The sequence below is a fragment of the Megalopta genalis genome, chromosome 1, assembly GCF_051020955.1.
Source record: "Megalopta genalis isolate 19385.01 chromosome 1, iyMegGena1_principal, whole genome shotgun sequence".
In the NCBI taxonomy this organism is placed as follows: Eukaryota; Metazoa; Arthropoda; class Insecta; order Hymenoptera; family Halictidae; genus Megalopta; species Megalopta genalis.
This window is the reverse complement of record NC_135013.1, coordinates 36,022,870-36,047,032: the sequence shown is the minus strand read 5'-3', so window position 1 is coordinate 36,047,032 and position 24,163 is coordinate 36,022,870. Positions and strand designations below refer to the sequence as shown.

At 41.7% G+C, this 24,163-nt stretch overlaps 5 protein-coding genes across 18 annotated transcripts in view; 2 read left to right on the top strand and 3 right to left on the bottom strand.

Moving 5' to 3' along the window:
- Nucleotides 1–5,688: 5,688 nt before the first annotated feature.
- On the bottom strand, nt 5,689–7,537 carry LOC117218008 (ribosome biogenesis protein WDR12 homolog). 2 transcript variants are annotated; one of them, XM_076526333.1, is made up of 4 exons: nt 6,592–7,537; nt 6,388–6,519; nt 6,146–6,301; nt 5,689–6,045 (listed from the first exon to the last, which is right to left on the bottom strand). In XM_076526333.1, exons 2-4 carry the CDS (start codon nt 6,480–6,482, stop codon nt 6,036–6,038), a joined length of 261 nt encoding a protein of 86 aa, XP_076382448.1. In that variant the 5' UTR covers nt 6,483–6,519; nt 6,592–7,537; the 3' UTR covers nt 5,689–6,035. The 2 variants fall into 2 exon arrangements, with proteins under 2 accessions (XP_076382448.1, XP_076382414.1); XM_076526299.1 differs by having other exon boundaries at nt 5,689–6,040.
- Nucleotides 7,538–7,891: 354 nt separating this feature from the next.
- Vta1 (vesicle trafficking 1) lies at nt 7,892–9,484 on the top strand. 3 transcript variants are annotated; one of them, XM_076524997.1, is made up of 5 exons: nt 7,892–8,064; nt 8,189–8,390; nt 8,477–8,893; nt 8,965–9,159; nt 9,216–9,484. In XM_076524997.1, exons 2-5 carry the CDS (start codon nt 8,282–8,284, stop codon nt 9,416–9,418), a joined length of 924 nt encoding a protein of 307 aa, XP_076381112.1. In that variant the 5' UTR covers nt 7,892–8,064; nt 8,189–8,281; the 3' UTR covers nt 9,419–9,484. The 3 variants fall into 3 exon arrangements, with proteins under 3 accessions (XP_076381112.1, XP_076381139.1, XP_033321881.2); XM_076525024.1 differs by having other exon boundaries at nt 7,903–8,064; nt 8,477–8,881; XM_033465990.2 differs by having other exon boundaries at nt 7,903–8,064; nt 9,238–9,484.
- On the bottom strand, nt 9,460–12,822 carry LOC117218007 (putative acetylcholine receptor chaperone). 2 transcript variants are annotated; one of them, XM_033465992.2, is made up of 4 exons: nt 12,689–12,822; nt 11,514–11,652; nt 11,315–11,421; nt 9,460–11,234 (listed from the first exon to the last, which is right to left on the bottom strand). In XM_033465992.2, exons 1-4 carry the CDS (start codon nt 12,797–12,799, stop codon nt 11,121–11,123), a joined length of 471 nt encoding a protein of 156 aa, XP_033321883.1. In that variant the 5' UTR covers nt 12,800–12,822; the 3' UTR covers nt 9,460–11,120. The 2 variants fall into 2 exon arrangements, with proteins under 2 accessions (XP_033321883.1, XP_076382063.1); XM_076525948.1 differs by lacking the exon at nt 12,689–12,822 and adding an exon at nt 11,802–12,040.
- Nucleotides 12,787–24,163, top strand: part of cno (adherens junction formation factor afadin) — a 26,449-nt gene continuing 15,072 nt past the window's right edge. For 6 of the 10 annotated variants that reach the window (XM_076518617.1, XM_076518755.1, XM_076518725.1 and 3 more), the window contains exons 1-9: nt 12,787–12,927; nt 17,190–17,283; nt 17,623–17,723; nt 17,794–18,127; nt 22,519–22,630; nt 22,730–22,922; nt 23,092–23,376; nt 23,578–23,861; nt 23,950–24,049. In XM_076518617.1, coding sequence (XP_076374732.1) covers nt 18,039–18,127; nt 22,519–22,630; nt 22,730–22,922; nt 23,092–23,376; nt 23,578–23,861; nt 23,950–24,049 — 1,063 coding nt within the window. In that variant the 5' untranslated portion in view covers nt 12,787–12,927; nt 17,190–17,283; nt 17,623–17,723; nt 17,794–18,038. Of the gene's footprint in view, nt 12,928–17,189; nt 17,284–17,622; nt 17,724–17,793; nt 18,128–18,700; nt 19,023–21,077; nt 21,218–21,377; nt 21,539–22,518; nt 22,631–22,729; nt 22,923–23,091; nt 23,377–23,577; nt 23,862–23,949; nt 24,050–24,163 lie in introns of those variants that run through there. The other 4 variants (XM_076518552.1, XM_076518505.1, XM_076518569.1 and 1 more) reach the window with 3 other exon arrangements.
- On the bottom strand, nt 13,282–17,575 carry FLASH (FLICE-associated huge protein). Its single transcript, XM_033465988.2, has 3 exons — nt 16,971–17,575; nt 16,686–16,885; nt 13,282–16,600 (listed from the first exon to the last, which is right to left on the bottom strand). The coding sequence occupies exons 1-3, from the start codon at nt 17,031–17,033 to the stop codon at nt 13,855–13,857; spliced, it is 3,009 nt and encodes a 1,002-aa protein (XP_033321879.2). The 5' UTR covers nt 17,034–17,575; the 3' UTR covers nt 13,282–13,854.

The following is a 24,163-nucleotide window of genomic DNA, read 5'->3' as shown; positions in this document are numbered from 1 at the left end:
TATGAGTACAGTTCGCGGTTTTCTTTTTTTCACAATCACGGACAAATAATATATTTTAAAATAAACGCAGAAAACTGCGAATACTTGAAGGAAACGGAGATTAGCGAAAAAAGGAGAAAAAAGAAATGAAAATAAATAAAAACGAAAAGCTTTATTTCTAAAAAGGAAACAAAACCTTTTCAGGATGATATGTAATTATTGTAACAATGAACGAAAGGAACATAGTACTTTTTAGAAGATTTATATTTATGAGTACAGTTACTACGAATCGAATATCAGTTTTAATTGTACAGTGAATACAGATATTTTTTTTAGAATTGTGCCTTTTCAGACAAATCCGTTAGAGAAGGATATGCTGAAAAAATAATTATAATATATTTTTACGTCGGTATGTAATATTGCGAAACTTGAGCCAAATTTTGATCTTCTAGTTAAGAGAATATAATTGTTTTTGCGTTGTAGCCAGTTAAATGTCACTGCGTTTGTTTTTTGATTATTCGGATTTCGAATAGATTTTGTATGTGTATAGTTGCCACTAACGGGATTGGGAGACGGGCCGGAAACCACACATCCGCGTGCGGAGTCTTAGGAACAATAAAGAAAATCAAACGGCGGTTTCGATCTGTGAATCATGATATTCAAATATACACACCACCGCCCGAGAGAAAGAAGTGCGATAGAACGAAAGGAAAACAAGTAGAGGGGGTCGTTACGCGACGGAGAGAATACGATAGATAGAGTGTAAATTAATTTATTATGTCGAACGAATGAGCGTGTTGCTAAATGAGTGAAAAGAAAAAGTAATAACCGAAAGCGAAAGGAGATTCGGATAATGGGACTGGAGGAGAACGATGAGCGAGGGGGAAGAAAGAAGAAAAAGGATAAGGGAAGACGAGACGTACGAAGGGAAATAAAGTTGAGAATTTTTCTATCTACGCGAGGTCTCGCGAGAAACACACACGGAAAGGAAAAGACGAAAAACAAAGAACACCCTCCTCTCCTGCGTTCCTCTAAGCCCGTTTCTTTTTACATCAAGCACAACAGTTTTCACGTTGTCTGACTTAGGTCAAATCGAGGAACGATTAGCAGAAAGCTTTCTACCAAATATTGCGAGCTCCAGGCTCGATGTGACGGGCAGGTAGTTAGATAGAGTTAGAGGCGAACGTAGCTATTATTATAATATTACAATAATGACGCTGTATTATTATAATTAACGATTACTATTATTGACGTCATCTAAAGTATGAAAGATTTTTACACTGTTGAGACTTGAAGTAAATAATATATTTAGTTTATTTTGGTACATCACGATTTGATGACAAGAGATAAAAGATGAAAAAAGTGGTATGAGCTATTTTTTAAGAGACCGATTATTACTCGATTTGAGTCCATGCATTAAGGGAGATTTAAAAAAATAATAAGAGAGCAAGAGAAAGATAGAAAGGAAGGAATGAAGAAAGGAAGGTGAAAGGGAGAACCTATTTGCAAGCATGTAATTGTTGCACAAGCGATTGTCACCACGACTGACAACAAAAATCACATGTGATTTAATAGTGAATTTTGAAGAATTTTACTAAATAGACTTGTACTAAATAACTAATTATTACTGTGACGACCAAACAAAAAGAGAGCAACGTTTGTTGCTAACTGAGCGAATGAACACCGGTTCGGCCGACTAAAAGGGGAAAAAAGGAATACAACGCCAGCTCCGGTAGATACCAACGCAGATACGGAACCGCACTGTAAAGTGGCCAGACAGAGGGAAAAGGAACATAGATTCAGAGTGATAGGTATAACGGTGCGAAAGAAATAGAGTGGGCGAATGAAAGGAAAAGTGAAACGTACGAAACAGAAGCATGGAAGTAGTTTCTGAGGTAAAAAGAAAACAAATGAGAAAAGCCGATTCAGAACGAGCGACAGAGAAAGAAAGAAAGAAAGAGGGAGAGAGAGAGAGAGAGAGAGAGAGAGAGAGAGCTAGCGTGCGTGAAAAGGGACGAATGAAAGTGAGGTAGGAACGAGCGAACGCAACTATTGTATAGAGTATAGAAGATTGAAAAGGACACAGCGCGAAATGTTGTGTAGTTAGTGTTGACTATGAATTAGGCTAGGCACCATTTTGGATAGGAAGTAATCGATTGAACGATTAAGTGTAGGTAAATAATTAGACGATAGTTAGGTTACAACTGCCTCTCCATGTTTTGAACGCATCAGGGCGAGGCACCGTTCAGCCTATGCACCTCGCACCCGTCAAGACTGACTGGCTATTCATATTAATAATAAATATTATATTATTCTACAACATATTATCTACTGTAATATAAATAGTAAGGACTGCTTGCTGCGCACCGCGGGTCAGGTGCTTGGGCTGACCGGGTGTGATTTATGAAGAAAAAGGAAACCATTTTGGAACTCTGTTTCCAAGCAATGCTGCTTTCCGTAAGCTTTCATTAGAATTCTAGCGATAGCCTCTTCTTAGATTATAGAATCACACTTGAACACACGTACATATGCGTACATGCAGAGAGAGAGAGAGAGAGAGAGAGGGAGAGGGAGAGGGAGGGAAACTCTGGAAACAGCATGCATAAATACGTACATCTATACGTACAAACATACACATACACACTGTCACACGTAGTCGTAGGCTGATTGTAGAAAGATGAGAATAAAATGAAAAAAAACGTAGGATGTTTTTTAAGTAAAATGAAAAAAAAGTAAGATTAGTCGAAAATCGGCTTAAGCAAAGCGAATCCGAGTTGTCTTTAATGATTTCGCGAGCGCATCATCGTACGCCGACTTCTACAGTCTCTTAGGTTTATCGAATTTTAAGTCATGCTGTTTTACATTGTTAAGCATCGGATATGTTTCTTCTTTTCTTTTTCTTTTTTTTCTAGGTATAACCAGAGATTTTTTTCATATTGACCCTTCTCATTTTTTAATTCTTCCTTGCGTTACCTTTCCCCATCGCCAGTTCCTCCCCGATCACAATTATCGCGTAGATTTCAAATTATTTCGCATCGCCAGGCAAGACGAGGAAACACGTAATTCTCCGAAAAAGTACCGTGTACCGTCTGTTTTAATAGATTTTTTTCTATTCACTTTTCGTTCCGCGTTCCGTCTATCCACCACTACGATATTGTTATTGCGATGCATGACCAACGAGAATACGGCGAAGCAACAATTTTCGGGTTAATGTCGCGAGAAAAATGTTGGTTCCGCATACGCGCGCGCATACAAGAATCGTTTTAAGGAAGGAAAAAAATGGAAAATTGTGGCGAAGAAGAAAGAAAAAAATACCTAGGTTCGAATATTTTAAGATGGCGAGGCATAGCACGTAATGAAAATTTTAGATTAAGGCAAGTGTGTCATAGCTAGTTAAGATAGGGACTCTTAGTAGTCGATAGGTGCTGTAACAAAAAAAAATGATGAAGATAACGATGATGATGATGACGATGATGATGATTATGATGATCATGATGATGACGGTGGTGGTGGTGGTGGTGGTGATGGTGGTGGTGATGATGATGATGATGATGATGATGATGATGATGATAATGATGATGATGGCGGTGATGATTATGATTATGATGATGATGGTGGCGATGATGATGATTTTGATTACGATGGTGGCGATGATGATGATAATGAAGTGGAGAAGGAGGAAGATAATGATGATGACGACGACAATGATGATGAGGATGATAACGGCGACAATGATGATGAGGATGATTACGATGATGGCGGATAACGATTATAATGATGGAGAAGAAAAACAACAACAAAGTTGAAGAATGTTCAGAATTAGATTTTTCATGAAACTTGAAATAAGAACAGGGCATACGCCACTAAAAGTGCCCTTAGTTTATTTTGGATCGTTTAAAAACGCTAGTCTTTGTGTGAGATAATGTGGGGGTTAGATAGAGTCTTCTAAAAAATATAAATGAAAAAAGAACAAAAAAGGTACGATACAATTGAACACAGGAAAGAAAGAGAGAGCGAGCCTGCGAGAGAGAAAGGGAGAGAAAGTGTCAATATCTATCCGAGCGAAAGGAAGAGAGAGAGAGAGAGAGAGAGAGAGAGAGAGAGAGAGCGTGTGTGTCTGTGAAATCGAGCACGTGGTACATAGGTGTATGTACTTCATAGGTATGCGTATTTTAATGCCATTTGCCTATTACGTGACACAGACTGCAGACACACTGTTACTGTAAACTGCACGCTGCGTGTACACGCTCTGAAACATCACTCTACACCTTTGTACCAGAGAGCGTGTTCCAAACAGTTTTAGAGTTATACTTACAAGTATGGTTTGGTACATTACGAAGTGAAAAAATCAAATTCTTAATTATTATCATCCCTTATTTTTGATCAATAAACACTCTGTTTTAGGGATTTATTCGAATCCATTTCTTTTCCTTTCCTGAATTTTGATCAGAGCAAAGCATCGTATAGATAGAATTATTGGTAACAACGGTAAGATGCAGAATTAAAATTATGTCTTATACGATCAATGTCCAAAGTTGCTTTCCTGGTTAAATTGTATAGAAATAAGATGTTTTGCATTACGTTACAACAACTTTGGTAATTCGCGTTTCCGGCCTGATTTCAATGCGATGCATATTGGTGCAGAGCCTGTTTTGCATCTCTCTTCGTCCATAGAGAGTGAATCCCCAAATAGCAAAAGATTTCTATGTTAAACATGCCCTTTTCATCCGGTAAATCGGATGTTGTTTAACAAACGTTGTAGAGTGTATTGTTTATATAATTGAACATAATACGAGAAAGGGATAAACGAAATATAAAAGTCTGCAAAAGAAAACCTTAATCTCGTACAAAAATCAGTGGCTCTATTTACACGTGACTTCACACTGAATATGCCTTTTATCGAATCAAGTAGCGACTTATTGTATATGCCTTTTTCGAATGAAAACGAACACAAAATCTTAACACGTGTTTTAGTATTCTTTAGGATTTAGAGGGAAATCAAGAGCGCGCGCACGAGCGTGCGTATGCGTGTGTGTGTGTGCGTGCGTGTGCGTGTGTGTGCGCGCAAGTGCGAGTATGTGGGAAAAGCGAAGGAGGTGAGAAAATAAGCAAGAGAACACAAAGAATTAAACAACAGAAACGAAAAATACATGCTTCATCAATTTATGAGGAAAATAGATGAAAGAAATGTGTATACTAACGCGCGTAGCAGTACAGCATGTGCAATAGACTGAAAAAGATATTGTCCCGTGTAAGTAAATATTAAAATCTTAAGCCCCCCCCCCCCCACATTATCCTAACGTATCATGTAATACATCCAGCGTCCGCCTCTGTTATAAACTGACGGTAGCGATTATTTCTTGCGAGACCGAAGACCACGGAGAATTACCAAGCCAACGTTCGCGATCTTTGGCAATACGACGCTAGAACGTAAACGAACGCGAGTCTTTTTCTTAGGTATTTTTAAACTTACCTTATGCTGATGCGAATTTGTACTATTTTGAGTAAATGCTTTTCATTTGTGCGCAATAAATTTGAAATTCTTTGCAAAAAAGAAAGACGAACACAAACTGGGATATAATACATCTAGGTGCTGACAATGTACGAACGATTACTAGATCTCTCCTCTTTTGTCAATTAAGTGGTGGTTTTGTAACGATGTAAAATACGAGGGTAAATTAAAAACTTAACAACACATTGCGAAAGAGATCATTGAAATAAAAGTGGGAATTTTTATTTGACGATGCTGAGAGCTATTTCTTGGGCCGTACAATATTTTTACCAAAATCTCGTGCTTCTCTTTGTTTTCTTTTTCCTTATAATTTCGTGAATCACGTTTATTCCTACGAAAGTAATCATGTACTGTTCAAGCATGGACAGTATTTGGTTTTTCGCATTCACGTTTATTTCAAATACGCCGTTGTAACCGCAAGCGTGAGCAGTCGTTCGTTTCTATCTCGTTCTTTTATAACGATTACACGATCCGATCGGTAGGTTTTATTGCGGCAATATGTACATTGAACTTTTCAATGTTTTCATTTAAACGAATACATCGGTTAATCTGGACTAAAACAAATATGAAACTAGTTAAAACTCTTATGCCTCTTGATTTGCGCTTTACAGGCGAGATATTTTGTTGGTCCTGTTGTATTTAATAATTACACACCGTGTCGTTAATTTGTCATTAGCGATAGACGTGTTTCGATTGAAATAGTTTTGCAGCGTTATCTGCATCTCCGATACCATAAATATTTGATTCAACCAATTGCAGCATAAGCCTTTTTTCTCGTGTTCGAATAGATCGAATAACGATGTTTTGGAGCTAGGAAAAAAAAACGTTTCACAATTGTTTAGATCCTTGCACACTTTGTTGCACAATTTAATATTGATTTATTTGATTTAACATACTTTTTAGTGTACCAAAGTTTCATGTCGTTATCGTATGCTCTTAAAATAAATAAATTCTCATCCATGATCACTTCACATACACATATTGTAGTCATCGCATGTGACAAGTGAATAATGTTTTCACAAGCATGCCTTCGAAAATAAATTGCATTCAATTTATAGAATTTACAATAATTCGCATTGAAATTCAAATTCTTAGTGTACCTATAGATCTCGGGTTGTATAACCTAATATGCCAGTCGGCGGACGCTGTTACTACAGAGCGACATAAAGGCAAAAAAAATGTAAAAAAACTTGCGTTGTCAGCAAGTTTGTGTTTAATTCCTACTAATCCCAAATCCCATACTTTTATCGTGTGATACCATTTTCCGTTTTGTCAGAACACGCGAAACTACTAACATTTTTCTTTATGTCACTTTATAACCTTTCATTATTTTTTTAGACATCTACAACATTTCAATAATAAGAGATACAAAATTCATAGATCGTAGTTGCGATTCTTGCATTTTGTACGTATTAAACTTATTCTTGTTTTACCGTGCTCCGATTTTGATCTTTTCGATGTTTTACAGTTTCACAGTTTTAATTTTCATGCAGATCATCTCCCTCTCAAGGAGACTCTCCTTATATGTACGGCAATGGGTCCTAATCCTGCACATCTTCAGGCCACAGATTGATTCGTAAACGAGGTTCGACATAGAAATTTTCTTTACTTCGATTGGCTGACAATTCACTGCTGAGTCAGGATCCACTACGGATTGGGTGCGCAGTAAAATGGTGGCGATGCGAGTGCCAACTTAGAGAGTAAGAGAAGCGAGCAGAGAGAAGTAGGTTCTATTACTATACTATGGAGCCACAGTTGCCCACATCTGACTAATGCAGGATCGCTTAAAAACATTACTTTTGACAAAATTAGAACATAAAAAACTGAACAAAAGACACAGAAATTGTTGAGGAGATGGTCTGCTGCACCCTTAACATAATAGTTAAACACATTGAAATAATTAACAACATAATGATTAACTAAACATCAAAGGGCAATTAATTAATTATTTACCTACAGATAAGATAAGGATAACGTATTTATAAATCAATGACTTATAGACCTAAATGTCTAAAGTTGTATTTTCTTTGAACAAAGTAAAATAAATATAGCAGATGGTCGGAGTCCCCTTCCGTCTTTGCCCCTCACCCATCGTCGCCGTCGTCGCCGTCGAGACACTGTCCTTTATGGATCGTGCTTAAACATGGAAGCACCAATCAGAATCGGAGACGTTATTTCGTCTCTAGAATACTACGTACATCAGAGCTCGGAATTAACTTGCACATGACACAGGCAAAGTATTTTCAGAGCTGCTTCGAAATGTGCTGCAAAATGGCATCATCCAATCCCATTTGTGAGATCTCTTCTCTACCACTTGGAGTAGATTCCGAGCAGAATCCCTGACACCATTGGACACATTAGACACGAATGGACACACTGGCCTTGAGTGGAAATTCCAAGAACGGTCAGGCGTCTAGGACCCCTGATTACAAATGATCACAATTTCGATAAAATGATATGGAATTGTAGAGAATTAATGGGAGGAAAAGATATATTTTATTTTCTGCATTGTATATTGCTGGAATTTTTAACAATTACGCAAGTGGCAGGGAAATTGATTTGAAAAAGACAAGGTAAGTTGATAAAACGAACGATGAATAATGTAGTCGAGCAGATTTGACAGAATGTTGAACGGTGATATTTGTACACCTTCGATCGACACGGTGGATTTGTTCTAATTTTTGTAAATGTTGCCAGAAAATAAGATATATACGCGATAATAGAACATCGGTAAGAACGTTAACAAAAACAGTATCCATAGCGAAGACGAGTACAACGTTTGCAGTCAATATGGTTAATCCAGATTTACCAGATGTTCCGCCTCCTTTGAGAAGCATAGAGCAATATTTAAAGATAGCAGCCAGTCACGATCAACGAGATAATGTTATTAGTTATTGGTGTACGTATTAATTCTTGTATCGCGATGCAGACGATTGTAAATTATTGCGTATCTTCGAAGCGTAATGGTAGATGGTGTTTTTATAGGTCGCCTATACGCTCTCCAAACAGGACTAAAACTTTCAACGAAGACATTGGACGACAACAATTTTTTACTGAAATTAATGGATTGGTTAGAGACAACTAAAAAAGAATTACGAGGGAACGAAGCCATTTCAAACGACATAGCTGCGCAAGCACATATAGAGAACTGGACTCTGAAGCTTTTTCTTTATGCGGATAAAAAGGATAGAGAAGGCGACTTTAGTAGATCTACGATTCAAAGCTTCTTCACTGCCGGACTGCTGTACGATATCTTGACTGTATTCGGTGAATTGAGCGAGGAAGCAGCGCAAAATAGAAAATATGCTAAATGGAAGGCGACGTATATTCATAATTGCTTAAAAAATGGAGAGACACCGGTACCCGGACCTGTAGAGGACAATACGGAAGGTATCGCTTCGGGTAATAGCACGGGCGACGGTCCGTTAACAGAGACTGTATCTCGGTATAATGTTATTAATTAATCGATTTAGCTGAAGCGGAGGACGGTCTCGACGATCAGGCAACACCAGGGGAAAGAGAAACATCCTTAGATTTGGACAAGACAGCTAATGTCGTCGGCAACGACACGTTCGATACAACGACGAAAAATTTACCCAAGAAAGGGAGTATGGGAGAAGGAGGCTCTGAAATTAGAGACGACTATCATCCGACTACAGAAACAGAAGGTAGAGTATAGCAAATATGAAATATTATTAGATTCGATCGAGATTTATATTATTAGATTATTGGGACATGCTTGTTAGGAATCGGCTTGACATTGGATCAAATGAACAAGGCACAGAAATTAATAAAATGGGCTGGAAGCGCTTTAAATTACGACGATGTACCAACAGCTGTGTTAAATCTTCGAAAAGCTTTAAATCTGTTGACCACCGGTCAAGAAACAGAATGAATTGGATCGTTGTTTATTCTTTCATCGATTAAATGAAAAAACATGTACGTTTAGAATGTAACTGTTACAAAAGTAAAAATTATAAGTTATTTATTGAATTGTTCGTGTTATATTACATACAGCCACACCGAAAACGAAAGTTGTTTTTCTCTTCCCAACACACTCGTCTTTGTTTACTTTGAAAATCGAAGGTGAATCGATGCTTGTATCGACATTTGTCACGGTAACGTATGTATGGCTGATTCGAGTATATAATATAAGACACGTAAAAGGGACACGAATGAAAAATAATGATATTATTACACCATGAGCGATAACTAATTTGAAAATCTTGCTTATTCTTTTCAGTTCTTGAGGTAGGAAAGGAGAAAAAATCGATATGCGACACTAGTAAAAAAATTTTTACGCGTTTACGCGTCGAATTGTTTGAGCTTACGCGTATGCTCGATAAGCATGATTTAAAGTTGGTCCGAAGTCGACAAAGAAGGCTAAGAACGTGTACGTGTACGGTGTATATATGTGTATGGGTATGCAAATGTATACGTATAACGAGTATACATATGTATATAAGATAGTATCAGAAGTGTTGTAAATATGGTTTCTGGTATCTAAAATATTTGACGGCGTTCTTACATGCTAAAAAATATTAATCATTCTAAAGAACGAACCGGATTTTTTTCTTTCGGTCGATTAAATATTTGTCAAAACTTTAAACGATATTGCTACGATGTTTGAATTTGTTCGAAAATAAGAAATTGTTTGTTGATTTTGCAAACATGTTATGCCGTGTGTTTTTAATATTTATCGTGTGCCCTTCATTTCAAGCGGTTTTCTCGACAAACCTCAATTTTGTTCGACACGCGAAACACGAAATATTAAAAATATTCCAACATCGGACTGCGTCAAGGCTGGCCGAAAGACGCGTCGCGATCTACGAACAGGTGGATATTCGATTGCTTGTAAACACACCAAACGGTAGATATTCTATATGGATGGATGACGCGGTTCTCGTTTTCGATTTATTCAACAATTCTAGACTAACGCGTTTTCGTCGTAAATCGAATCAAGGACATGCTTGAAAAGGGAAAACGAGGGAAATTAAAAGTGCATTGAAATGCTGATATTAATTATCATCTAAGGACACGTACATCTTAACACAATATCACGGGAACACATTAATTCGAATGGCAGTTAATACCTTGTGTTTGAGCTAAAGTTTCGCATTAGCCATCGTGGCCACACACAACTAGATTATTATAATACCGCAGGTAATTGGGTTTTTTTCTTTCGATAAGACAATTAATCGAAACGATAGTTTTGTTCTCCCGAATTCGAAGTTCGAAAGACCCGGTGTAAAATACGACCAAGTAAACTTGGAAGAATACGGTTGACACGCGGCGCGGACACGAACAACACGGATACGGATACGAAAACGAAAACGATAACGATAACGATAACGAAACTCGATTATCACATTCGCGGTAAGCACTCACGGAAAGCAACAAATTCCGGATGTCGATCGAATCGACTCGACTCGTTTCCGTTCGACTCTGAACATGGAAGATCGTGAGAATAGCAAAGCCCGTGAAAATTTTATTTCCAATTTGTTAACGTTAAATTTTTAGCTCGACCGCGTCGGCTAGAATCTCGGATAATAGTGTACGCGCAAAAAAACAAAGTACCGCGGTAACCGAAGCTTCGCGTTCACGCGTACGCGAGAAACCAATTACGAATTCAGTCCTGTTTTTTGGTTTTGTCGTCCAAACCGTTCGCCGTTACCGATTGCGCGTCCTCTCGTCTCAATTGCCAGTCTATCACTAGACGCCCCGTCAGCATAAAGAAGAACACCTAAAGGTACATTCTGCATTATTTCATGTTCAATAGTTCATAGCGGTAGCGCGCGATATATTCGTTGTTTCTACTCTTACCAAAGCCGGAGCGATCCTTTCGAATTTATCGTTAACCATGTAATGAGAATACACGGCCATTAACATTAGTAACAGTAACACTGCGTTCGACGCGTTCTTAATCTTATCTGAAAATGTAAGATAGTCTTGTGAGCAGAGTATCGTAGAGAGAGGCTGGTACACACATAAAATAGAAGAGAAAAATATATTGCTTTCTTACGACTAGGTACTATCGCCATTGCGAGCCCGCAGATGATTTCGAGCGATCCGACGACTCTTCTGTACCACTTGCTCGGTACTTTGAAGTCCAATGTACCGGATAGAGGAAACACTTTCGCGTACTTGACATATTCTTTTCTCTGCAATAAGCAACAAACAACGCAATCGTCTAATTCAATGCAGCGGGTAATTATGGAAAAGGTGGTTGCTCTTCCGACTACCGACTATCGCGAATAGCGTAGCGACTTAGTAGCGTAGGTACTCGAGCGATGATAATTATCACAATCACCTGGCCAGTGAACATCGAATGCTGGCACTCGCGATGATATTTGGCCGAACACCAAAAGCTGCCGCAGTTTATAACTATAACTTTGGACATTGAGTAACAACAGCAGACGAAAATAATCTTTTCGAGAGAGTCGCATCAAAGCAAATCGAATCACCTTAAAATTTCATAGAAATTACGTGAAATTGAATCTTTCGACGAGCCGATTGCGCGAACTGTTTATCGACCAACAAAGATCGATATCTCGATCGAATGTATATCGCTGTTTCGTTTCGCATTCTTCATATTGTAACTCGGGTTTGTATTTCCTAATTCTGTTTCCCGCTCTCGGAACAATCGATTTTCTCGATTCGATATCACATATTCAAGAACCAGAGTTCTTTTTCGATATTATATTTTAGACCAAAAAAGTGGTTGCGAAAGAACCGTAAATGCGCGCGTTTCGATCGGTAGTTTCGATCGAGCGGATAATCGCATCGTCGAAATGTCTTGTTTGGTGAGAGAACTAATATCTTTTTTCATGAAAAACGCTTTAATATGAAAGAATCGAGAGAGGCGAACGATAACGAGATATATACGTTGTTGCACGAGCGAATGGCGTTGTCATGTAAATACGGGGGTGGGCGAGGGAAAAAGAACGGTACGCGACGCAACGCGATGCGATGCGATATGACGCGTCAAAACACGACAAGATACAACGGTTGAACACGTTGTGACGTGCGAAAGCTAGAGTAGGAAAGATGACAGAGTGCGAGCTGATAACAGGGCCAGGGTCGCAACGAATACGGAAATATCGGCGAAAAGAGAATCTCGGTCGAGTGAAACGTGACCCGTAAGATGGGGTAAATTTCTGTTACATAATTACGTTCTAAAAGCAAGCTTTGACTCACCAAGTCCTTGTGAAGATCCTTACTGATGTGCGAAGTTAACTTCATAGTGCCGACGAAAACAAAAAATATTCCAAGGAGAACCGAGAGTGACTTTAGAACGATCGAGCCCATATTTCGGGACCGCGAAGCTGTTAGCGACACGAACACTAGCAGTACGGAAGAATCGATCGGAATCTGGGCTGGACGAACGATGAGGTGTTGCCGCGAATTCAGGGTGATGCGCGACTTAGGGACGCTCGGTAAACCATCCGCCCCTTACCTATACATATCTATGGATTTTCGAAACTTGTTTTCACCAGCGCTCTGCAGAATTATTCAAATCTTATAAACGACAGCTATGTACGCGATATATCAATGTTCATACTTCCTCTTCTCCCTCTCTTCTTCTCTCGTGTACTACATATCTCGCCTGCCCGCGCTCTCACTCACTCTCTCTCTCTCTCTCTCTCTCTTTTTTCTCTCGGTTTTGTTCGGTCTATTCCGACTCTGCGACAGCGCAGACCGTGTGCGACGCTAGGACGCTCCGCTTTGCGTCGCCGCGCGTTGCCTTCTGTCCTGTAACCTAATTGGTGGGGTTTTTAGACCAGAGTTCGTTCTAGACAAAACTTTTTATTGACTGTTTTAGCGATCAATTAAGCACAATGCTAGTTTATTTCATGATATTTATTTCAAAAAAATAATGAAGAAAACGTTTCGATTACCATCTCGATTTCCAAGAATTTTCAACAATTTCCAGAGTTTTGCAAATATTGAAAGAAGTCGCGGCGTTATAGTTGTTGAACGGACGGACTCCTTAACGTTGATTGTTTTACTTCGAATTCACAATATTGCATGTACACGGTACAGATTCGAAGGAAAAATGTTAAACTTACTAATATACAGTACTTTCCCCTGAACAGTATGTACATATTTCACTGGTATCTACAGCATTTTATAAAACTCCTTTTTCCTGGACAACGATCTTGCATCATTCGTTTCTCAAGTCATTTGTATTAATTCTGAATACGACACGTGTGTCGCGATTCAAGGCATGCTTGCTTTGCTTCGCTTCGAACGCTTTCGTGTTTCTCAACCAACCGCTGTGCTGCTTTTCTTTTGTTTTTTCCGATTGCTTTTCTTTTGTTACCAAAGAATTGCGTTTCATCGTACAACTAATCGGATCTGCATCAATTATTGTTAAGGTTGTGGCTGTTATTTATAAGAACAGTCATGTTTGCATTATTGTTTGCTAAGCATACAGGTTTCTTGCGCCGTGCAAAGACAACAATTTTCCCGTGCAATTTCGTAGGCGTATTTTTTCCGTTTATACTGTCACAATTAATCGGAGACTTTTCAGTTTCCCGAGATACCTCTACTATCACAGCTTTATCGTACTCCTTTGTTTCCTTTTTCACTTGCCCTTCTTCGTTCTCTAGTCTTTTATCTAATTTTACCATCAGATTTTCGCTGGCTAGTCCTTTGTTCGTTTGCTCTTCGTCTTTAATCGTATTGCGATCATTTTCAATGCTTTTCTTGTAGACGTTAACGTTGCTATGCTTCTTGTGTTCGCGATGCCCATGCTGGTTGTGGCTCTGGTCGTCGTCGTCGTTACCCGTAGCGACATTAATAACACCGTCGTTACAACTGCTATTTATCTTATCGATAACGGAATCTTCGAAAATTCTTGTACCACAGATTCTGCTGTTATCCTTACCTTCACGATTATCGTTACCATTACCGTTACCATCACTGTTGATATTCGAGGAAATATTAGTATTCGTCGCCTTAATATTCGAGTTGATCGACGGCTTGTCGTCTGTCGAATCGATCGAATTACTTTCTAACATTTGGTAGGTTTCGCGCAACGTACTATTATTCTGTGCCGTCGAGATTTTTGCATTTGGTACGTGTGTTACCACAGCTGTCGTTTCATTTTCTTTTGCACCATTCTGCGCAGAATCCAGGGAAACTTTTCGAGACACATGCTTCGATCCCAGCTTCGTATCCGTTTTAACAGACTCTGCGCCATTCGTGCGAACGGTATCGCATTGTTCCTTCAAATTTATTTTATTCTCGAAAATATCGTTCATCGTTGATGCATGCTCTTTCGCGGTGTTTGACGTGTCGTCTCTTTCATCCAAACTATTTTCAAAGTGATCGCTGTCGGCGTTATAATTACGAATAAATTTCTCGATGTTCTCAACATTTTCCGCGCTCTCGTTATTATCGATGTTAGCGGTAGCATCGTTGCTACCAACGATATTCGTATTTGCTATCTCGACCGAAATAAGGTACGATTCCGATTTATGATCTCCGTTTGTCCAACGATCTTTTGATCTTTCGCGTTCTTTCTTGTTGCTCGGGCGATTACCGGGATCAAGCGCAACATCGTTCACATCGGCACTTTTCAAATCTTTATTTCGATCGAGTTGGTGTTTTTGCGACGAATCGGAAACTTTCGTCGTCGAAGGGGTTTCGTCGTTTTTTGTGAACCCGCAACGATCGATTCTCTCAAAATGTTTATTCGTTTCGGAGATTTTTTCGGATTTCAACGTTTCGGAATGTCGTGTACGGTCCGTTAACTTTTCACGGTCAAATTTTCCATGCGACGAATACTTGGTATAGTCGTCGTGTTGCTTCGTCGACTTGTCTCGTCTTACTACTCTGTCAACACTTTTTAATCGCTCTTGAAATTGAGATTCGCAATCCTCGTAACGATCGCTCCGCTTACTCGTGGATCTGACAGATTTCTCCGACTTCTCGGTATTTCGCGAATCGCGAAATTCTCTTTTAGCTGCTTTCGATCCATCCGTGCTGTTGGATCCGACATCGTAACGTCTGACAGATCTCTCTCGGTAACCGATGTATTGATTGAATTTGTTTCTGCTATATTTCTCTTCTTTAGAACTTTCGCAGGAAGAGTTTCTCCCGCGCGATCGACGATCTCCCCACATTTCGCCCGCGTGACCATCTTCCCTTTGTTTCATTCGATAACGTTCAACGCTACTGGATCGATAGTCGTCCATCGTACTCGACGATCTTTCGACCGACCTGCAATGTCTCTTCGAGATATGTTCATCCGTGTCGTCCTGACTTGTTCCAGCCTTATCGGTGAACGAACGATGACTACGCTTTTTGCCTTGTTGCTCGGTGTACCAGTAACGACTGTGTTCCGTGTGCGAATACGTAATGTATCGTGGCTCGGAAAATTTTTCCAAGGATTCGAATCTTTTAGTTTTTGTACAGTCGTGCTTATAATCGAAAACATCGTTAAGATCCTCGCGCATTTTATTATTTTTCAATTTCGTTGCACGTTCTCTTATCTCATACTTTTTTATATGCTTTCTGCTCATTGTTCTTTCTCTATCGTCGTTTCTCCTTACCTCCGCGATGTCCATGGTGTTCGCGTCAATCGTTGGTGTCCGTTGAAATCTGGAATTGGAATCGATTTCACTGTCCTCTCCGACTAGAAAATCGGTTGTCGCGAACTCCTCTCTCTCAGAATATTCTTTCACCATGGACAATTGCATTTCTTTCGTACAAGAAGTCGTAACGTCGGTCACGGAGCCATTTTCTTTGTCGCTTTCTATAACGTATCCGTCGATGGTCGAAATGCTGCTGTTATTACAACAAAATCTGCCCGCTTGCTTCCCTCTTTTCTCCATAGACTGCTCCTCCGCTATTCTTTTCAGCAACCGCTCGCCGTAGACTGTGAGAGGCGTTAAAGTAGACTTGGTCGGGTTAGAACTATTGGTTGGATTATACAACGAATCTGCCTCCGTCGAATCGCGTCTACTTTGGTTCGGAGATACAAAATTTTGACCAGTTTTCTGCCAATTCGGTGGAGTTGCTACATTATCGACAAATGTAGGTTTACAAACGCGACTGTTTGTTTTGCCGTAAGCGCCTCTCCTGAACATTACATCGTCGAGCCTGCACGAATTGTATCAGATTACAAAAATATGTAGTTTCAATGTTGCGGAGAGTTATATACTTATACTTGGAGATGTATACTTACTGTTTTCGCAAATCTTCGATCATTCTGTCTTTTCGTGTAATTTCTGCTTTCGCAGTCTTCAACAGAGACGCCAAATTCACCTCCAAGTTTTCGTTTAACTTTTGAAAATTTTCCAATTTGACCGTAAGTTCTGTGATTCGTTCGTTCAATTCTGCGCATTCACGCTCTCTGCAATTACTTTCCGTCTGGTTTGCTACGAACTGAGGACATCGTACGTACGATCGTATCCATGAAGCAAAACTTAACCTAACGTTTAAAGAAAAAGTGCTGCATTACGATACCCACGTTCTCATCCGACTTGATTTCGATGATTGGTAGATCTTCGTAAATGTCCGTGTCATCCTCCATCGTGTTTTCAATTTTGACTTTTCAGTGCATTAAGTGACAATGAATCGTAACACTTCCATCCTATTGCTTGAAATTCTTGGAAACGATTTCCCTTGTTTAACGAATCCCATGGCCCGAGCGTATCAACCATTCTTACTCGGTGTACAATTCTTCTAGATGAGCAACGCGCAACGGGCGCAAACACACAATACGGCTAGCTCACTAGCACACCCATTTAGAAGAGGACAGCTTCCGTACTACATACGTACGTGTATGTACATACCTGTACTTATCGTGTGTAAATATCGTATCGTACCTACAGACCCATATAAATCTATGTAACATCGTTTTTACAGTCCTTATTGCAAAGTAGAACGCATAGTGTAAACATAAATAACAAATACATGTTTAAGAGGTTAACGTTTCAAGAATAGTTTCGGTCCAAGAATTTTCTTTCATATCGTGAACGCGACGAAATAACGATGCGACACCTGTCGGAATCTCGTCGAAAACTCGTATTCTGTTAGTACAGTAATAGGACCTGCACCTCCAGGCCGCAGCTTGATCCGTTAGCGAGGATCGCTATAGAAATTTTCTTTGCTTCGATTAGCTGACGGTTCGCTACTGAGACAGGATTCACTGCGGATTGGATGCGCAGTAAAATGATGAGGATGTGCGCGCCAGCTTAGGGAGTAAGAAAAGCGTGCAAGAGTAAGTTCCATTGCTGTAGATTGCTAATTATCTACATAATGTATATATTTACTGTATGTCCATTTTACAGGACGTTCCGCTCATTGGCTCGGCCGTCTCGCGCTAGCCGATCTCGCCTCTCATTGGTCACTATTTGCCGTTAATAACTCGTAAATAAAGCCGCGGATTGCATTTTCGTTACGGAACAAGTTACTTCAAATTACCTCAGGAACCCCCATTTCCGGATTGCGAGACATTATTGGGACACCCTGTATATAAGGTTGACCAAGGTACAAAGCAGAATGTACATCTATAAACGCTGAAAATATTCGTCGAATGCAGGAGAGCCGACAATACATGTGCAATAGAACAGAAGCTGGCATGGAAATACCATGGACGAATACGAATGGGGATCCGGTTGAAGTGTATGTACAGGAAACGTTCGTAAAAGAAAAAGTTGTTGTTTTATCAAACAAGGAACATTGTTTTTTGCCTCTACAAAACATATATCGTCCATACACGTTTTATAACCTGGATAGGGGTTCTCTGCCGTGTTTAGTTAATTCTGTCAACGTCGTGGGGGGGAAATACGATAGTTAGGTACAATGTACATAAGTCCGTGTCTATGAGAGGGAGTTTCAAAAGCAATCGCATCGCGTATACATAGCTTGTTTATCGTGATCTACTGTGATCAACAAGTACGAAACTATGGCACATGGTGCTGCAGGATGCCGCGGGACAGCGGGACCGGCTGGGATCGGCTTCATTTTCATTATGTCCCGTGTTCCCTACTCTCTACTCTACTCTACTCTCTCCGCTGCGCTGGTACAATTTTGTACATATATGTTTATGTATACGTATGTACATATGTACTGTTACCTGTCGTATGCATTCACGCGCGTAAGTAGAGACGCGCGTGCGCGCACGAGAGGCTCTGCATTCGCGTGAACGTACACGCGCTTTGCGCCTGTGCGCTTGCGCTTTGCGCGCACGTTGAGTTCTCTGTACAGCCGTTAACTTGCGATTGCTTGCGATACTTGGACATTTAAGTACGTTCGTTCTGGATCACAGTGGTTGAAATCTTGTCGTCGGTTCTAGCGATAGCGGTGATTTGGATATGTTCGCGCAAATAGCAAGTGGTCGGTGTTGTCAATTGCAGGATGCTATGTGTTTTGTAAATGGAATGCGTTAGGCGAGTGTTATCGAAACAGCTTTTCCCGATGTCAAACGAGCTGCAACCACGAGGAGGAGTGATATAGTCGTTCTTCGAACAAAGTGTTTTGTGTTGAAGAAAAACAGGAGCAAGCTGTTCGACGAGAGGTTCGTATCCGTTCGTCGACCAACTAGATTCGCTTCGATATCACGGCAACGTTTTACGTGCAAACTTCGAAACGTAGGTGGAAGAGATGATTTTTGTCGTCGCCTTCGTCATCGTTGTTGTTGTTGTTGTTGTTGTTGTGTTGCCATAGTTGGCAGTTCGCTGTGTACACACATAGTAATAAAGCGCACCGTTGTTCCATCACCATTGGTACGTTCGTATCAATTCGTAGACAGACTGCAAAATTTGTTGTCCTTGGTGTCACCGATAGCACATACGTTGCAACATTACACGCGTATTATATTCCAAACGTATAACGTTGAAAGTTTCAGAGATTCGTTCGACGTCTCTAAACAAGTTGAAGCATCGCTGCTTCCAGTGAAAGTTGTAACCAAATGGAAGATACCGTAATTCGTGTCCGATTAAACGAGGATAAACGAATCGTAATTGTATCCGAGCAAAATCCGAAGCGATCGTAATTTGTTCGAAAAGGGAGAGAATATCGTCGCGGGTCGCCGTAGTAGGCATGGAAAAGCTTTTCTATGGGTTTTGTCAATTTTTCGTAAGCCCATTTTCGCGATAGTATCCGAAGAAAGAGTTCTTTTCAAGAGCGTTTCAAAAGATTACTGAATAATGGATCTCGAGCCCTGGCCCTGGACGTTAACCGCGAGTGTACGGTTTTACGTTGGACTTTCACTCTGCTGTCGGGATTCGTTTTTTCGATGGAACTCTCGAATCGTCGCTCTTGTCAACGCGTAAAAATGTTTCGGGATTATCGTGATAAACGTAAGACGCGCAAGGTGCGATGAATCGGATCGTCTGTCCAGTGGCAGAACGTACTAGCCAGCGCGCGCGTTCGTTGGTCGTTGGACGGACTGCGAAGCGAATGAAACAAGCAGGAAACGGTTACTTAAGGGTAATAAACAGACCACCTCGTTCGAGCCTCTCTACCCTCGACATGGTACCTTTGCCAAGCCAAGCCAAGCCAAGACAAGTAAAGCCAAGCCAAGCCAAGCCGATCCGATGGTGTCATTCTATCGCACGGTTAAACATAATCGCGATCCACACCGATCATTTAGAAAGAAAATTTTTTGCCGATCGAACGCGTATCGCGAAATACGGGGGATACCTTGTTCGGTGTCGAACAATCTATGTATACATATAATACCTAACGAAGTTACCAACGAAGCCGTACCACGAAACTTGGATTCGTTTCGTTGGACTCTCGATGCGCGCGGCGATATTTTATAATTTGAAAATTACATGGATGAGAAAAACGGTTTGCGTCAACGAAAAGACATAGCTTCGCGTGACTTTTTTCTAGCAACTGTCGTATGCACGTGCAAATCGATCGATGCCAAAATATGTAAAAAGTATGGGATTCGAAAGTAAGCGAATCGAGAGAAATAAAAACGGAACGAGACACGAAGGAAAGCAGAGTGAAAGAAAATTATACGGCAATCTGGATCGGTGGATCGGTGGATCGGAGCGGACTGTACGATACCGTGGTGCTGTATACTGTACAATACTGTACATACAGTGGTGCGTCTCGCAGCTCGCAGGAAAAAGAGCCACGACGAAGGAAAGAATGAGAGAGGACGTGGAACGAAAAGGAGTAGGGAGAAGAATGGTGGGGACGATTACGCGTACGTAGACGGTGGAAAGACCAATGTAGGGATGGGAATTCGAATGCGCGGTGGTAGAGAGTGGTAGGAGAAGAAGCAGCCACGGAGGGGGCGAAATTAGTGGGGATAGGTACGGAACGACGAGCGCGTTCGCGTTCGCGTTCTCTCGTTCTCTCGTTCTCTCGTTCTCTCCCACTTTTGAGGCCCCAAGCCCAAGCATTTCCGAGTCCGAGTCCGAGTCCGTTCGCGTCGGCCAGTTGGTTGGTAATTACGCGACGAGAAATACGTTCGAGTATTATGCGTAGCGGAACTCGATCGTCTCGAAACAGTCTTTGGGTGTGGCGTTTGTTTTTCGAGTGATCGGAATCGTGTATCGTCGTCGAACGATCCGCGCGGTCGATAAATATGTGATCGTCGAAGAGCGAGGAAAGTGGAAAAGAATGGAAAGAGAGGAAGGAGCAAAAGATCGCGACAGGATCGCGGGTCGAGGCGAGTCCGAAAAGTTGACGCAGTTTCCGGTAACGGGTCGCGTAACGCCAAACACGTTGAACGGCCACGCTCTTTTCCCCAAGGTAGAATAATGTTGCGTGCCCGACCGATTTCAACGAATCGTTGTTCGCGTCGCAGAGTCGGATCCTTCGAAAAATTGTTCGACGCCGCGGACCGATCGGTGGTGAACTTTGTAAAAGTTGAAAGGCATCGTCGCCGACTAGTTTCGCGAGTGTAGCGAAGATTTACCGCGCAATCGCGATCCGTTGTTCGTATCTGCCAGAATTCCTCGACGCCTTGGAAACCCTCGCTCCTTTTTCTCGTTTAATCTTGCACGCGAACGCGTTTCGTGTCTTTTCTCGCCTTTCCCTCGACCGTATCGGAAGAATGACAGTCTCGGAAGAGTAAGTATCCGATGACGCATCACCTGTTTTCCGTCTTCTTCTCTTTCTTCTTATCGTGCTTCTTTCTTCCATCGATCATCGGAGTTTCGTTTAACCTCTAAATTATACGAACACACACCGAACCGCGAATAGATCGATCAAAAATTCCGAAGAATACGCTGTCGTTTTTTAGTCGATAGCGCGTAACGTCATAGATCCAGGCCGAATCGACTCGCGTTTGGGTTAAATTTAGGTTGACTTTTCAAGGATTAAGCTGGGCCTAATTTCAAAACCGTAAAGGGAATTCTATTCCGAAGATTGGGAAAAGTTTAGACGACCAGGAAGGGTCGAGAGGGTAAGGTCTAGGACAACCGATAGCACAGAAACAGAGACAAGGAGGAAAGACTCGAGATCTAGGTTTCGGAGAGGAATGATCGCCGAGTGGTTGGGGAGGGTGGTTGCGTATCGCTCGGAGGGTACTCGAGCGTGTTCGAGTTACTCGAGCGCACTTTTGAGGTTTCAAGACTGAACGTAGTCGTATGCATACAGTATGCGCTAGAAGCAGATAAGAATGCATGGTATGCGGTGTACGACGACGGCGGCGACGGCGACGGCGACGACTCGCTCGTGGACGCGTTCCATTCCGAGTTAGCCCGATCCGGCCCAACGAGCAGTCCCGAGAAATCTCGAGTCAAGTCGATCTCAACCGATTCGAACCGATCTCCTTTTCCTCCCTTTTCTTCGACACGAGTTCCGTTTCGGTTTCTGTTTCGAACACGATTTATCGATTCGTCGAACATTCGGAAATCGACCACCGAGTCGACAGAGTTTGGATCGATTTGCCGGTGAACGGTATCGTATGGAATAGCAAGATGCCGCGCGCAACTTTAAAACAAGGAACTTCGATTCGCGTACAATCGAACGAGAGTTGAATCGCTCTTGCTCGTCGATTCGGTTTCCGATCTTTCTTGCTGTGGTTTTACAGTCTTGTTTTCTCTTAGAATGGACACGGACGCGACAAACAAGAAAGCCGAGCGGGAGGCACTGCGCGGCGTGATACAACAATGGAACGCCAACCGTTTGGATTTGTTCGAACTTTCGGAACCGAACGAAGTAAGATAGAGATATTTAAAATGCGTATATTTACGAGCGAGATCGCGCGCGAAAACGAAGACAGAGAATTTGTCTCACGTTGCTGGAATGTGTTTTCAGGACTTGGAGTTCCACGGGGTAATGAGGTTTTACTTTCAAGATAGCGGGCAAAAGGTTGCGACCAAGTGCATCAGAGTAGCCTCCGATGCAACGAGTCAAGCCGTGATCGAGACGCTCATCGAGAAATTCCGTCCGGACATGCGAATGCTTTCCGTGCCAGAGTATGCTCTTTACGAGATTCACGAAAACGGTGGTAAGTGTGCGCGCGAGTAGCGCGTATTCCGTTCCTATAGGCGCAACGCACGTGTACATCGGTGTGGTACATATTAAGAAAAGCCCCGCAGAACGAAATGAAACGAAACGAAACGAAACGAAACGAAACGAAAAACGAAACGTTTGAGACGGTTTCGCTTGGTTCACAGAGGAACGCAAGCTCGAACTCGACGAGAAGCCGTTGCTGGTACAATTGAACTGGCACATCGACGATCGCGAAGGGCGGTTTCTTCTGCGAAGAATCGACGATAAGACGAATGCGCAGGGTGTTGCATTTTCTTCGACGGACGGTTCCAGCTTTCGCAGGAAGTTGAGCAAACGCGAGAAGAAACAGATGAAAAAGCAAGAGAAGCTCAGCCGGCTCAAGAGCGTCGAACAAGACGAGAACGCGGCTCCGGCCGATCAGAACGGTGTAGCGGAGAAACTTTATACAGGTAAGACGGAGATATAGCCCGTCGTCGGAACGAGAACGATTTTAGTTTCGACTCGGAGATTCGGTTCGAGATCATTTCCGCGTCGATCGCTGCGCCGTTTTCTACGAAGCGTGACGATTGGTCGAGCATCGAACGGATCGCGATTCGAACGAACAGCTATCGGAAACGATCGATAAGGTAACGCGTCGATCGTTGTTGCAGAGTTACCGGAAACTAGTTTCACGAGAAGCATTTCGAATCCGGAAGCTGTGATGAGGAGACGGCGCCAGCAAAAATTGGAGAGGAAATTGCAACAATTTCGGAGCAAAGACGGCGGTCCGGACACCGGTGGCACGTTGAAAATTTACGGGGAGGCACTCTGCAAAGACGTCCCGTACAAAACGTTGCTTTTGAGCGTACGAGATTCGGCGGTGCAAGTTGTACGCGAGATGCTTTCCAAATACGGATTGGAGAAGGTCGATCCGCAACAGTACTGTCTCGTGCAGGTTAGTCCAGTCGTCGCAATTTCTCCCGATATTTCTACGATCGCTGATCGATGCGTTTCACTGTTTCCGTTCTACCAACGTTGCGTAGGTAAACAGCGAGAGCGCCAATGGGGGCGCGCAACAAGAGTACATATTGGACGACGACGAATGCCCGTTGGCCATTCTAATGAATCATCCTTCGACGCGCGGTGAGTTTTCTTACTATTCGAAAAGACGAGCCACGAGTGCGCGGAGACCGTGTTTAGACCGTATATACCGTATATATACCGTATATACCGTATATACCGTATATACCGTATATA